Raw genomic sequence first — 15,516 nt, 5'->3', positions numbered from 1 at the left:
TTGGCTCCTATAGCTTCACAATTAGGAAACACCTCATCTACATAAAGACTACATCTTCAAGAGCCTATTATTCATAACATAAAATTTGTTAAAAAAATCTTTGAACAAATTTATTTAAATTGTTATGTATTACTTGTAATAGAGACAATCATTTCAAGACTATTTGTTTTTATCTAATGAAGAACTTTACTTTTCCTTTTTCTTAACTGTGATTGTTTCTTTTCCCAACCCATGACAGATCAGATTCAGTACCCCAGAAGCTGGCAGGCAGTGTTTCTAAAGCCTGGTAAAGTGATAGAAATAACAAAAGACAATTGCTATTAGGGCAAAGAAGGTGGAGATTCAGATACTTATACTTACATATCCACATCCACAAATAAACAAGCAAACAAACATTTGAAATAAGTATGCAGAAATATTTTAAACTGGAATTACTCAGCAAAATGGTCCCATAGGCCACAGTCACCTTTGAAGGCATGCAGGAACACCCATAGTCTTACCTGGGTGCTCACATCAAGGATAACTTTCTATCACAAGACATCTCTAAACGATGGACACCTCTCCTACGTGTTCCCACAATGCTTCTTGCTTCCCTTCCTCAGGGTGCTTACTACCCTGCTTTCTCTTTCTGTATTTACTACCTCCACAAGATAGGGAACGCTTCGAGGACAGCTCTTTAATGCCCCTCTCATCCCAGATGGCTTAGCAGGTAAAGAATCCACCTGCCAATGCAGGAGATGTAGGAAACACAGGTTCGATTCCTGGGTTGGGAAGATCCCCCGGAATAGGAAATGGCAACCCACTCCAGTACTCTTGCCTGGAAAATTCCATGGAGAGAGGAGCCTGGAGGGCTACAGTCCATGGGATCACAAAGATTCAGACACAACTGAGCACACAGGCATGCATCTTTGTTATCTCCTAGGCCTGTGAGATTGTCATGGAATCTTTGTGTGGGAAGACCCACAGAGCAGCAGCTGTTAATTTACCTCCAGGAGAGCCAGCCTGCAGCCCAGAAACTCAGCAGCTGTTGCATCAGTAGCCAAAGCATTCCCAAGCTTTAGAGATTCGTATAGGCACAGCATAGGCTGCTTATTTATTTATTTATTTTAACAGATGGACAGAAAGTTCTAAACCACTGCTTGTTGGCAGAGCAACAAAGGTGGGCTCAGGCAACAGGGCTGATATAATTATAGTGTTGGCTATGCCTGATGTGTTTTATTCTGATGTGCATATTTTGTGTTCCATACATATTTAAAGATTTAATTAAATGCTTTATTATAGGGGACACAGTGCCAAATATCAGCATCATTACCTTTTTTATTTTTTTTCCACAGAAACAACCGTTCCCTGATTTGGTTTTGAGATGTCTGTAAAGATCAGGCTTATATTTACTTGGTCATACTGACATGGTCACTAACAAAAATGTCCTGTTTCTTATTACTTGCCAGCTGCCATGGCCATTTAAGCTCCCTGAGGGCAAAGGATATGTCCTGTCATACTGAGCCTCCAGCTGAGTCCTGGACATGAGTGCTTTGCCCACGGTGGGCTCAGACAGAGAGAGAGGGGACAGCCACGTAGGAAATCTGATGCAGGGTCTTCTGGATGTACAACAAAATGGAGCAAAGCAGGATCAACACCAAAGAGATAATAAATTAATATATAGAGACAGATAGATAGATAACATAGATATATAGATAGGGAAAACCACTGTTTTGATAGTCAAAGATTCCATGACAATCTGAAGCCTCAGGAAATATTCTACAAGGTTTTACATGTGTGTACATATATATGCATATGTGTGTATGTATATTTCCCTCAAAAGGCCTTTGCTAGACAGCACAGATGACCGAAGATATTCATAAATTAAAAACGTGAAAAAACAATCTCATCCTTGCTCTTTTGGAGTGAGTTGGAATACAAAATATTTTCAATGGTCATTACAGAAAAAATTCCTCTTCTGAACCCAAATTTATAAATATTTCAGTTCTCATAGAAATTAATTACCTAAATAAATGACTTCCAGAATTTTTTAAGCAACAGACTCCCTCCCTCCTTTTTAAAGAAATCTTGGAACTGTAGGTAGTCTCTCCCTATATGTGTAAGGAATGAAAGTCAAGCTGTGCTGGTGCCATGAATATGAAGGGGCATGGCAGTATGTGATGGCGGGGACTTGGGTGTGGGTCAAGAGAGGTGCTGGCAGGCTAGTTGGCTGCCTTGCTCAGAGGCAGCTCAGAATCCTCAGGAACTGCCTGGCTTATAAATTACTGCACCAAAAGGACCTATCAATTCTCTCTGGTTAAAGCTTAGAGCTGCAAACTGAGGCCTGACCTGGTCACTACCTGAAAGGATGCTGAGCTTGAAGAGGATGCTGAGTGGGAACTCAGCAGGAATGCAGAGTGATCACTAGCTAGAGGCATTCCTCTTTCCACAGACCCCCTTCATTGGGGACACGTCTATACCTGAGAGACCTAGGAATCCAAATCAGGAGTATAAATATTATTAATAAGTTTACCTAGGGCTCCCTCTTCCTTTCCTAGCAGCAGCAATACTTACAGTTGCTTCATACCAACTAGAAAGGGTTATATCTGTCCTGTGTCATTACTGTGCTATACACACTTATCCCTCTGTCCTCTCTTTCTCCTTCCACTTGAAGAAGCTGGAAAGAAGATTCTAGAAGAGGAGCCCTGAAGATTTTTGGGAAAACAGAATGTTAGCCAAAAAGAAGAAAGGAAAGATGCTTTTGTATCACTTTTTGTCATTGTTTATAACCAATTTTTATAAAAAATTTCACATGTGTCAATGAAACTTATGGGCTATAATTAAATCACTCTAATGCTATCATTACATAGATATCAGATGCATAGGATTAAAGTAAACAAAGAAATAGCTCTTTAATTAAAAATTATTTTAAAAAGAACTTGGTTCAATTTCCTAAATATGATAAATGAAACAGTATTAAAAATCAATGCTACCGGAGCTTTAGTTTGTAAGATCTTAATCTTAACTAAAACTGTGTTTGCATGTAAGCAACCATCTGGATAATATGCTTAAGATTCAAGGAATTTTTTTTTTTAAATCTGAATCATTTTGTCTACACAAAGTCAAACACTTAAACACTTAAAAAGTAGCACTGTTTATAATAGCCTTGACATGGAAGCAACCTAGATGCCCATCAGCAGACGAATGGATAAGGAAGCTGTGGTACATATACACCATGGAATATTACTCAGCATTAAAAAGAATTCATTTGAATCAGTTCTAATGAGATGGATGAAACTGGTGCCCATTATACAGAGTGAAGTAAGCCAGAAAGATAAAGACCATTACAGTATACTAACACATATATATGGAATTTAGAAAGATGATAATGATAACCCTATATGCAAAAGAGAAAAAGAGACACAGATGTACAGAACAGACTTTTGGACTCTGTGGGAGAAGGCGAGGGTGGGATGTTTCGAGAGAATAGCATCGAAACATGTATATTATCAATGGTGAAACAGATCGCCAGTCCAGGTTGGGTGCATGAGACAAGTGGCTCAGGCCTGGTGCACTGGGAAGACCCAGAGGGATCGGGTAGAGAGGGAGGTGGGAGGGGGGATCGGGATGGGGAACACATGTAACTCCATGGCTGATTCATGTCAATGTATGACAAAAACCACTACAATATTGTAAAGTAATTAGCCTCCAACTAATAAAAATAAATGAAAAAAAGTATCTAAATTAATGCATAGTATGCAATCTTGATAGAAAACTATTTAAACACAAATTAAAGAAACTTCTAAGTAGAGAAGAGAGAATCTGGATGACAAATTAAATTTGACTGAAGAGATGGGATATCAAGTTAAATTTGAGTTTTTATTTGAAAAGGAGTGTCAGCATGCCTAACTAGCAGCCATGTGACCTTGAGTGAATTATTTAACCCCAACAAGCCATAATTTTTCAACTACAGAATGGGTATAATTATCATACCACTTTGAGATCTTTCTGGGATTCAGTGTGAATGAAAAAAATGGAAAAGCTCATGGTATACTTAAAGAGTTCACGTCCAACTAGAACCTCTGTTACCCCAAAATTCATGTGCTGAAGTCCTAATGCTAAATACCTCAGAACATGACCTTATTTAGAAATAGAGTCTTACAGATATAATAGTTAAGAGGAGGTCATTAGGATGGGCTCTAACACAATATGATTAGTATCTTCATAAAAAGGGGTAATTTAATAATTCAATAACAAAACACACCCCAAAATCCAATTAAAAACAGGTAGATGATCTGAATAGATATTTCTTTGAAGAAGACATACAGATGACCAAAAAGTGTACAAGAAGATGTTCAACATCACTAATTATCACAGAAATGCAAATTTAAACTACAATAAGACATCATCTCATATCTATTAGAATGGCTATGACCAAAAAGACAACAAATAGAAATTGTTGGCAAGGATATTGGGAAAACAGAACCCTTGCCTTCTGTTGGTGAGAATGTCAACTGGTGCAGCCACTATGGAAAACAATGTGGAGGATCCTCAAAAGAAAAAAATAGATAAAAACAGAACTACCTTATGATTTAGCAATTCTTCTTCTGAGCACTTATCTGAAGAAGACAAAAACATTAATTCAAAAAGATGTACCCACATGTTCATTGCAGCATCACTTACAACAGCCAAGATATGGAAACATCCTACATGTCCACTGATAGATAAATCGATAATAGGATACTATTAAGCCACAGAAAATGAACACTTGCCATTTGAGACAACATGGATGGGCATTATGCTAAGGGAAGTAAGTCAGTGAAAGACACTCACTTATAAAAGTGGAATTAAAAAATCAAACAAGCAAAAGAATAAAAAGTAAGGTTTCAGATAGAACAGAGGCTGGGGTGAGGCATTGGTGAAATGGGTGAAGGTGGGGATCAAAGGTACAAGCTTCCAGTTACAAAATAAGTCACTGGGATGTGAGGTATGGCAAGGTGACTATAGATGATAATATTGTATTATATGTTTGAAAGTTGCTAAGAGTAAATCTTAAAACTTCTTATCAGAAGAAAAAAAAATGCTTGTAACTATGTATGGGGATGGCTGCTAACTAGACTTATTGTGTTGATTATTTTCCAGTATATACAAATATCAAATCATAATGATGTGCACCTGAAACTAATATAATGTTGCATGTCAACCAGGCCTCAGTAGAGAAAGGGAGAATGCCATGTGAAAATACAGGGTGAAGACAGCCATCTACAAGCCGGGGGAAGAGACCCAGAACAGCATCTCCCACACGGCCCTCAGAGAGAACCAACCATGCCAATGTCTTGATCTCAGATTTCCAGGCTTTAAAACTCTGAGACCAAAATTTTCTGCTCTGTAAATCATGCCGTGTATGGTGTTTTGTTACAGCAACCCTAGCAAAGAAATAACCTTATCTGGAAATAGGGTTTAGAAAATGTAATTAGGATGAAGTCACACTGGATTGGGATGGGTCACAAATCTTATGATTGGTGTCCTTAAGAGATGACCATGTGAAAACACAGAGACACTGGGAGACACCCAGAGAAGACCACATAACAACAGAAGTAGAGACTGGAGCAATACAACGGCAAGCCAAAGAATACCAATGACTTTAGGCCACCAAAAGAAGATGAGAGAGAAGCAGGAAGATTCATTCCCAGAGCTTCTAGAAGTAACCAAACCTGCCAACTCCTTGATTTTGGACTTCTCAACTCCATAACAGTGAGAGAATAATCTCGGTTGTTTAAAGCCACACAGTTTATGGCAATTTGTTACAGCAGCCCTAGGACTCTAATATAGGAAGTGTTACATAAAGTATTCTGTCCACTTACAAAAGACTCTGTGAAGATTTATGATTGGAAATTATGCTTCCACATCTAGTCCAGAATTTAAAATTATCAAATCCAGAAGGAGATTGTGTGATTGTTACTAAGAAATGTGTGACTGGTGTGATTTCTGAAGCTGGTCATTTCCTAAACTATTGAGCATCTACTGTGTTGGCCAAAAAGTTCATTGAGGTTTACCCATAAAATTGTGCACAAAAACCCAAACAAATGTTTTCACCAACCCAATACCACCATGGAAGGAAAAAGAAGAGGAGGAGAAACATGAAAGATGAAAAGATTATCAACAAAATCTGTAATGGAAAGTAAAATTAAAGCAAAGATTATATCATAATTACAAAGCTAGTAGTATGTTCTATTTGTGAAATCAATATATTAAAACATGTATTATTATACTGGGTAAGAGAAAGGGAAGCCTTTTCTACAGAGGGTTTATTTCCTGGCATAGCTCTTTTTGCTGGTGGCATATCATATGTTTTCAATTTCAGTCCAATTTTCTACAAGGAAAAAAAAGGTATTTATTCTCCAGAAAAACTGAATTGGTCAACTGTAATAGTCTTTTAATCATCGGCTTCAGTAGATTCTCTGCCTATCAGTAAACAATGGGACAACTGATGCTGTTCTTTTAAAACTTTATAATCCTTTTAGATCTACTTCATTTCAGAGTTTCAGCTTAAAATGTTTAGCTTTCATAAGTCTTAACTACAAGTGTCCAAGGTACTAATTCAAATATGAAGCCATATCTCTGGTTTAATCTTATTTTCCATTTATCTCCAAGTCCCCATCAATCCAAATGCCATGCTTATTCCAATATGCAGTGACTTTTCCACTACCAAACTAGCCATTAATTTCATTTTCCATTTGATCCCAGATAAATGGGATTGTTGTTGCTGCTGTTGTAACGTATTGTTTTAGTCCCTCTGTTCTAAACTTACCTCCTTAAAGGAAATACAGTTGGCCAGATGACAGATTATGTATCTTTGGGCAGGATACTTAACTTTCTTGGTCCTCCATTTCTGCATTTATAAAGTGGGAGTAAGAATCTCACAGGATTGTTGTAACATTAACTAATAAGGCTAATGTCTAGAACATATAAATAGCTCAACAATGTTAATTCTATCTCCACTTGCCTTAATGTTATGCATTGAATAATTAAAATAGGATCAATAAGAACAGAATCACACCATGATTTCTGCCCATATACTCATGGACTCCACCTAGTTACAGGCTAATTTAAATTATCTACGTGTGTTTTTTTAATCCGAAACCTCCAACTGTGTACTGGAACCCATCTTTTTCTGAAGATATTATTCTAGAAGTCTATCATCCTTCTCCTATATTTTTAATTGTTCCCTTCCAACTATACACAAATATTTCTCTATTTCTTCCATCTTAACCTATCACAACAAAACAACCTCTATGGTCCTTAATACACCCATTTTTCTGCTCACTTTTACAGCAAAACTTCTTAAAATTATTATTTATGCTTAGTGATTTCAGATCTTCACCCATTCTCTCTTTGACCCACTCCAGTCTGTCAGATCCACATAACCTCACAAAAGCTGATTTGGTAGCTTTAATCACTCTTGTCTATTTTGATGCATTTTCTTTACTTAGCTTCTAGGACAACAAAAATATCTTGGTTTACTTCTCATCTTCTCATCTCACATGTAATACTTTGTTAGTCTCCATAGTCTTTGCTTTTCTTCCAGACCTCTTCATGTTGGAATGGCCCATGGACGAATCTTTGGTATCATTTGCTTTCCTCTATTTTCATTCAATTCCTTTTATTCTCAGTCTCACAACTTTAAAATTTTACCTTTTATATCACAATTCAGTTCAGTGCAGTCAGTCGTACCCGACTCTTTGCAACCCCATGGACTGTAGCATGCTAGGCTTCCCTGTCCATCAACAACTCACAGAGCTTGCTCAAACTCAAGTCCGTCAACTCGGTGATGCCATCCAACCATCTCGTCCTCTGTTGTCCCCTTCTCCTCCCACCTTAAATCTTTCCCAGCATCAAGGTCTTTTCCAATGAGTCAGTTCTTCATATCAGGTGGCCAGAGTATAAGACTCCTAAATTTGTATCTCCACATATATCTCTCTACTGAATGTCAAACTGGCCCCTTGAAATCTATACATGATGTCTAAGAGTCACCTCAAACTGAACATGTTCAAAAGTAAACATCATCCTTCTATTGTGCCCCCCCAAAAAACTATTCTACATTGCTTTTTTTCCATCTTAATTGATGGTAAATCTATTCTTCTAGGTATTCAGATCACACTCCAGGAATCTTCTCTGACTTCACTTTCTTTCATAATCCATAACCAAACGATTAAGAAATATGTCTGTAATGTATTAAGACTTCCACTTCTATTGTTACTTGTCTGGTCTGTGCCTAGATCAGACTAATGTCTGATCCAAACTACAACAGCCTCTTATTTGCTCTCCCAGTTTCTCCATACTCTTCTACAATCTACTCTTAATATGTCAGCCAGAATGACCTCTTTAATATAAAGTCAGATCATTCTGATTATCATTGCTGCTCTCTCTCTATACTCTTTCCAGATTTACCATACTCCCAGTTGTTCCTTAAACACAGGAGGCAGAATCTAATCTTAATGCCTTTGTACTTGTTCTTTGCTGTGTTCTTTCCTCAGATACTTATTTCATTTCCTTCAGGTCTTTGCCCCAGAGAGGACAATACTATTATTTTCATGTTTCCCAAGACACTTAAGCCTCCATACTCTGTTAATATCTCATCTTTTTAAAGCCTTTAAATTTAGTCATTTATTGTGTTTATCATCTAGAGTGTGTCCCATACACTAAGATATAAGCTCCAAGAGAATAAAGATGTTTTTGATTTTTATATTTTATTGATGTATTTTGGGGGCTTAGAGTGGTAATCTAACCAGCACAGAGTAAGAACTCAATAAATATTTGTTAAGTGAATAAATAAATTAGATAAAATTGCATAAGCATGAAGAAAGAACATTCTGGAATATAATTCCTCTTTAAAATCCTGAACACACTGACAGCAATAATAGTCATTTTAAATACATATATCATTAGGAAAATACAAGTTTCTATTTTCAATAAACCACCAAATAAACCCTAACTTTATGGAAAAGGCTCTTGAATGAATTCAATAGTATCTCAGGTAAAGACTACTGAACAGAGTATGCAAAAGTAAAATATTTATGAAAATCAGGAATAAAATTCTCAAGGAGTCAAGAATTGTACCAGAACCATATACAGAGATTCTAGCTTTCCATACAATAAAACTGGGCTAAAAAAAATTGTGCAAAAATGAAAACTGATTCTGCATTCACCTCACAAGAGCTGTGCAAATAACAAAGTACTGGAGAATACAAAGCTAAACATCTCTAGGGTATCCGTAAGCCAACTGATTTCCAGCGGATTCTCTGTGTCCCTTGTTCTTCCTTCTCATGTTTACTACTTAATATTTGACCACATTCCTGTTAGTTGGCAACTCTCACAAGAGAGCAAACTAGAGAAAGCAAAAATGAAACATAAGCAAATTAAAGCTACTCCTGATTGCAGTCAAGAGGACTATGCTGGGATCTTTGGACAGAGAGAAAACACGTGTACTATTTAAAAGTAATCACAAATTAGCCTCCAACTAATAAAAATAAATGGAAAAAAAAAAGTGGTCAAGTAGGAGATAGTAAGGGTGAATATCCACATTTTTGGAATCAGTGAAAAAATAAAAGTAATCACAGAACCTACTTTCATATTTCTACAGTAAGCGCAGTCATATACTTTCTTCATAAAGTTTTGGTGATAAACTGTCAGTCCTCTATATCCAAATTCCAATTTATATCACATATCATCTGCCCATGTGGCCAAGTGTTGGCAGTCATCTCATTTTAAGCATTAATCCTTTCTTTCAATTTTGCAAGGATAAAACCCTGAAGAAATATCTAGAGAGTAATTAACATATGGCTAAAACTATCATGGGAAATTTAAAAAGATGGATTAAAGGGTACAACTGGGACCTATTGTAAATGAGAGGAAGCTGATTGGTAAAAATATGGTTTTTTCTTCACTTGCACAGGAAAAAAATCTTATAAAGACTTTATTTAAAAATCACAGCAAGGCATCTCTTAGAGAAAGAAGATTTCTTCCTCTCATATAGATTAAAGTGTAGAAAATGCTTTGTTCTTTGTAAACTACTTGAATGTAAGTTCTATAGGAAGAGAGAACTTTGTTTCATTCATTACTGACAGTGCCTATAATAGGCAATTAAGGAATATTTTTGAATGAATACAGCATACACAGATTGACACAAGGGTTGGAGTCCATCTGCCTCTGCAGATGACCACACACAATTAAAAAAAAAAAAGAGATGAATAATAAGTCAGAATTTTATTGGTACCTAGATAAAATGCAACACAACTACTCCTATACTTCCTAAATCATCCTTTATAAACTTCCAGAATTTTGTTGAAGAACTCACAGTCTATTTGCAATACATATATTAGTATATGCTTACACATGAAATGATTAATATTTTTGAACAAGGAAAACATGATTTCTGGACGTGACCAAAACAGACACTTCATGATAAAAAAGGAAAAAAAAAAGGTGAAAGTTTGGGGAAAAAATTCAACTCCTCTATGTAAAAGACTAGCTCTAAAATTTATTTTCTTTTTTAAAAAAACTATTATCTATAAAAAATTACATTAAAAATTTTTGTTATTTAGATTCTAGGATAATATACAAGTAGCAAATAAGTAAGCACAACTTATTTATTAATAATATAGCAAATACCAAAGTAAACCAATTTTTTATAATTCTTAATATAAAAACACTATAGATGTGGACTATAAACCAGACAGACTGATGTAGGTATCTATAGATCTGTCCTCAGGCTAATTATAAATTAATTCAAAGTTTGCCAAAGTAAATAGCACAGCCTACATACTTCTTTGCCAACTGTCTCATAAAGCAGATGGAACCAACAAGCTAAAGGACAATGAAAAATAATTTTTTAACAAATCCGTTCTCTTCTGAAGTTGTATGAGAAGGTCATTTTCTCACTACCTTACCTTTTGATGTCCTTATCCTTTTTTTGATTGTACACATTTTTATGTATTATGCTCTATTTATGCATTCTTCAATAGCATCTTTATTTATGACTTTGTGAATCAACATCTTTGTGATAGGAGGCGAAAGTCACTTAGCTAATTACACATGCTTGATAAGCTGCATAATAATAACCACTGCAGTATTGTACATTAGTTGAAAGCATTTAAATTACTGCAGTTATTCTCATTTGGGAAAAAACAAGAGACTTTTTTTTTTTTTAGTTATTTAAAACATCTTTGTTGCCTCCATATCCACCTTCTTGAGTATACTATTCTTTCAGCCCAAATCATGACATTAATAATAAAATGAAGGTTAAATCCCATTCTATGAGTCTAACCAAAGAAATAAGAACAAAAACAAAACAAAACTCCCATTAATGCAAGTACTTCTGTACTGCAATTGAGGGCTTGGTTATATGAAGCATCTTCCAGATAATGCAATCGCAGTAAAAACGAACAGTTTAGACACTCCCCACCCGACATGGATGTTGTAATGAAATCTGACTTGGTCCAGCCAGGAGATTAGAAGTGCATACAGAGAGAGAATGTATAGCACTAGAATATTAATATGACTTCTGTATGAAGATTGAAAATTCGGCAAAGTTATAATAAGGTCAAAATAACACTTAGATAATTTACTGCCAGAGAAAATCATACTCTCCTATGAGTGATTTACTGGATGTTATATAAAAACAGAGTGTGGACAAGCTACATTCAGATGCAAGCTTGCAGCTGTCAGTGTCTACATTTGCTCAATCTGGCTAGAGGATGATTTGAAGGTTGATTTAATTGTAGCTTCTGAATCATGTTCTTCCCTATGTTTTAAATTGTTTAACATAAATATAAAAATGTTAAAGCAATTTTAAGACTGTAAATATTTAGTATAAAAAGCTGCAAATCCCTTTTTTTTTTTTTTTTTCCAGAGGAGTGACTGAAAATAGGAAGACTGTCTGGGAAAATATACCATTACTTAATAATGGTGATTACCCAATAGTTACAGCAAATTTATCCTTATATTAGAAAGTTCATAGGGTCTTCAGAGAGAACTAAGGATAAACAAACAAAAACTAGGTTTTTGTGACCTGTTTCCTGTAAAAGAAACAGCAATCTATTATCTGTTAAAAAAAAAAAAAAAAAAGGTCCGGAAATCAAAGTTGACCAGCTGGGAAGGCAACATCTTTGGTTACCCTGCGGGCAATGTAATTACCTAAGTATCTTCTCTATACCCAAACTCAAAGCAGAGATTCAAATCCTGCCCATGCTACCAGCACCAACACAAGGCTCCACCAAGGAGCTCTGTCAACGTCTAGTCAGCTAGAGCTCTCCTCAACCATCTTTCTATTCTTTGACAGGCTTCATTAAATTCCAAGTATCACCTAGCCATTCACTTCCAGGATCAGCAAATCATCCTTAGGGAGAATATCTTGTTCCTCCTCTGCAAGCTGTTTCCCCCATTTTTTTATTTCCACTTTTATACATACCTCCTTTTCTACATATTTTCTTGCCGGGTTTTCTGGCACATTCCTTGGATATTCTTTTTACTGAAAAATGAATAGAAGACTAGAAAATAACATGGCGCTCCATCACAGACCGCCGGAACATGCAACACCACTATCTAACTTAATATGCTCCTGCATTTACGGAGTGCGAGAGATCCCCAACTTTGCTGAGTCTGCACATGCAATGGAGAGATGTTGATGCATCTTCTCAGAAGTCATTCGGTAAGAAATGGAAATTAGGAACCCATTTCTACCTAAATATACGTGCTGCAGAGGAAAGAAAAGAAGTAGGCACAGGGGAAAATAAGAACAGATACACTAACACACATAAACAGAGCAGCATGCACACATGTAAAATATGTCTACATGCCAAGAGGAAAAGCCATGCATGCTACCAGGACATACGAATTAATATCGTTAGAATAGAAAAGAGAATTATAAATATATCTCCCTGTTTTTTCCTGTAGTAAACTCACCATCCTCAGTTGGGACGTATATGTTTAAATACAGGCAGTCTTCACTCTGGTCTTGTACATACGATGAAACCACATCCAAGTTATTAGTAAACCACACAGGAAGCATGACTTCCGGCAATCTGCCATCAATGATATTCTGGGGGCAGACAGGAGCAAACTGAGTGGCATTCCTGATGTCTGACCAAGGAGATGGTGGTTCCGGAGGCTGAAAACGATGGTCCCCGGTTGGCGGGGCTGCATATGGAACACCAAGAAACTGAATAACAGGACCCAAAATTTCATTATTGAGTTCTTTCTTGATCCCTCTTATTTTGCCGAAGTTGGTAGTCACCAGTGGGTCTGCATCATCCAGTTTTTGTGAGAGCACATGGGCAGCGTGAAGTAAACAGCTTAACACACAAAGAGTCAATGAGGCACCCAACCCCCTGTGTACCAAGCAGGCCATGACTGCTCTCCAAACATAATCTGGCCACGTGCATCTGGGCACTGCCATGGTCCCACATTAGTTGTGTAGTTCTCTGGTTACAGTGAGTCAAAGGTATTTGTATCCACTTGAGAAAAACCGTATATTGGCAGACTGCACCTCTATTTCTTAAAGGCAAGTTTGTCAAGAAAAGCTCAGAAAGCTCTTTCGTGCAGCCAGTATCTCCATTGATTTCACATGTATTGAAGTAGCATCTTCAATCATCACTATTTATCAGACCATATCCTATTGACTATTCTGTTTTCCATAGTAGCAATGTGGTGAGAGTGGCCATTGACTGTACATTTCCCGCTTACAAATCAAATCCAGTTAGCTGCAGGTCTATATCCTAGAGAAAATGAAAATAAATAATTAGTACAAACAAGCTAAAATAGACAGAGTGATAACTAGATGTTTTACAAGCTACAGAAATACATTAATAGTGGCTGGAGTCAGGTGAGTTAAATGCTACCACAGGAAAATTATGGTTTGATGTAAGATGACAGGTAAAATAACCGAGTATTAGAATATTGAGAAACTTGCCTCCTGACTTTATACACATTTAAGAGAAAGCAGTTCTTGTCAAAATATACAGTGTCAGGAGCATTTCACAATACAGTTTTTTTTAATACTGAAGGCTTATGCTAAATTTTTCCTTTATTGAAGATCTTCAATCATTTTATTGAACCACAGTATTAATCATCAAATATACTAAAAATTAGAACTCAATAGTTGAAAACCTTTTTTAAAAAATATTGGTAGGGAATTAGTGGAATATAAACAAACTTTGTAAGAATGACTGTGTTTATTAAACAAACAAAGTATGGGCCCAATCCCATGTTATACAGATAAGACAAAAATAATGTTAGAACAAGAAAACCAATGCTAGCTCAACTATAATCATTAAAGTGCAACTAATTCTGAAAGAGATGGGAATACCAGACCACCTGACCTGCCTCTTCAGAAATCTGTATGCAGGTCAGGAAGCAACAGTTAGAACTGGACATGGAACAACAGTCTGGTTCCAAATAGGAAAAGGAGTATGACAAGGCTGTATATTGTCACCCTGCTTATTTAACTTATATTCAGAGTACATCATGAGAAATGCTGGGCTGGAGGAAGCACAAGCTGGAATCAAGATTGCTGGGAGAGATATCAATAACCTCAGATATGCAGATGACACAACCCTTAAGGCAGAAAGTGAACAAGAACTAAAGGGCTTCTTGATGACAGTGAAACAGGAGAGTGAAAAAGTTGGCTTAAAGCTCAACATTCAGAAAACTAAGATCATGGCATCCGGTCCCATCACTTCATGACAAATAGATGGGGAAATAGTGGAAACAGTAGCTGACTTTATTTTTTGGGGCTCCAAAAATCACTGCAGATGGCGACTGCAGCCATGAAATGAAAAGATGCTTGCTCCGTGGAAGGAAAGTTATGATCAATCTAGGCAGCATATTAAAAAGCAGAGACATTACTTTGCCAACAAAGCTCTGTCTAGTCAAGGCTATGGTTTTTTCAGTAGTCATGTATGGATGTGAGAGTTGGACTATAAAGAAAGGTGAGCACCGAAGAATGGATGCTTTTGAACTGTGGTGTTGGAGAAGACTCTTGAGAGTCCCTTGGACTGCAAGGAGATCCAACCAGTCCATCCTAAAGATCAGTCCTGGGTGTTCATTAGAAGGACTGATGTTGAAGCTGAAACTCCAATACTTTGGCCACCTGATGTGAAGAGCTGACTCATTTGAAAAGACCCTGATGCTGGGAAAGATTGAGGGCAGGAGGAGAAGGGGACGACAGAGGATGAGATGGTTGGATGGCATCACCAACTCAATGGACATGGGTTTGGGTGGACTCTGGGAGTTGGTGATGGACAGGGAGGCCTGGTGTGCTGCAGTTCATGGGGTCACAAAGAGTTGGACATGACTGAGCAACTGAACTGAACTGAATTGAACCTTATAAGGTCAGTCTCCTTGCTATTTCTCAAAAGTCATTGGCTACAGTTCCATCATCTTTAATTAAGATTCAAGAATTTAAAAGACAAATTACCATTAGACACAACTTGGAAAAGAGACAGAAGTTGGCATCAATATTTTGCAGATTTTTTTAAC

The 15,516-nt window shown here is 36.7% G+C and overlaps 1 protein-coding gene across 2 annotated transcripts in view; it reads right to left on the bottom strand.

The window, feature by feature from the left end:
- NLGN1 (neuroligin 1) overlaps positions 1–13,464 on the bottom strand; it is a 715,442-nt gene extending 701,978 nt beyond the window's left edge. For both annotated transcript variants that reach the window (XM_061167882.1, XM_061167883.1), the window contains exon 1: positions 12,943–13,464. In XM_061167882.1, the coding sequence (XP_061023865.1) occupies positions 12,943–13,435 (493 nt within the window). In that variant the 5' untranslated portion in view covers positions 13,436–13,464. The remainder of the gene's footprint in view (positions 1–12,942) is intronic.
- Positions 13,465–15,516: the final 2,052 nt, after the last annotated feature.

Source organism: Dama dama, chromosome 19 (assembly GCF_033118175.1).
Source record: "Dama dama isolate Ldn47 chromosome 19, ASM3311817v1, whole genome shotgun sequence".
NCBI classification, from domain to species: Eukaryota; Metazoa; Chordata; class Mammalia; order Artiodactyla; family Cervidae; genus Dama; species Dama dama.
This window is presented reverse-complemented; position numbering and strand designations above follow the sequence as displayed.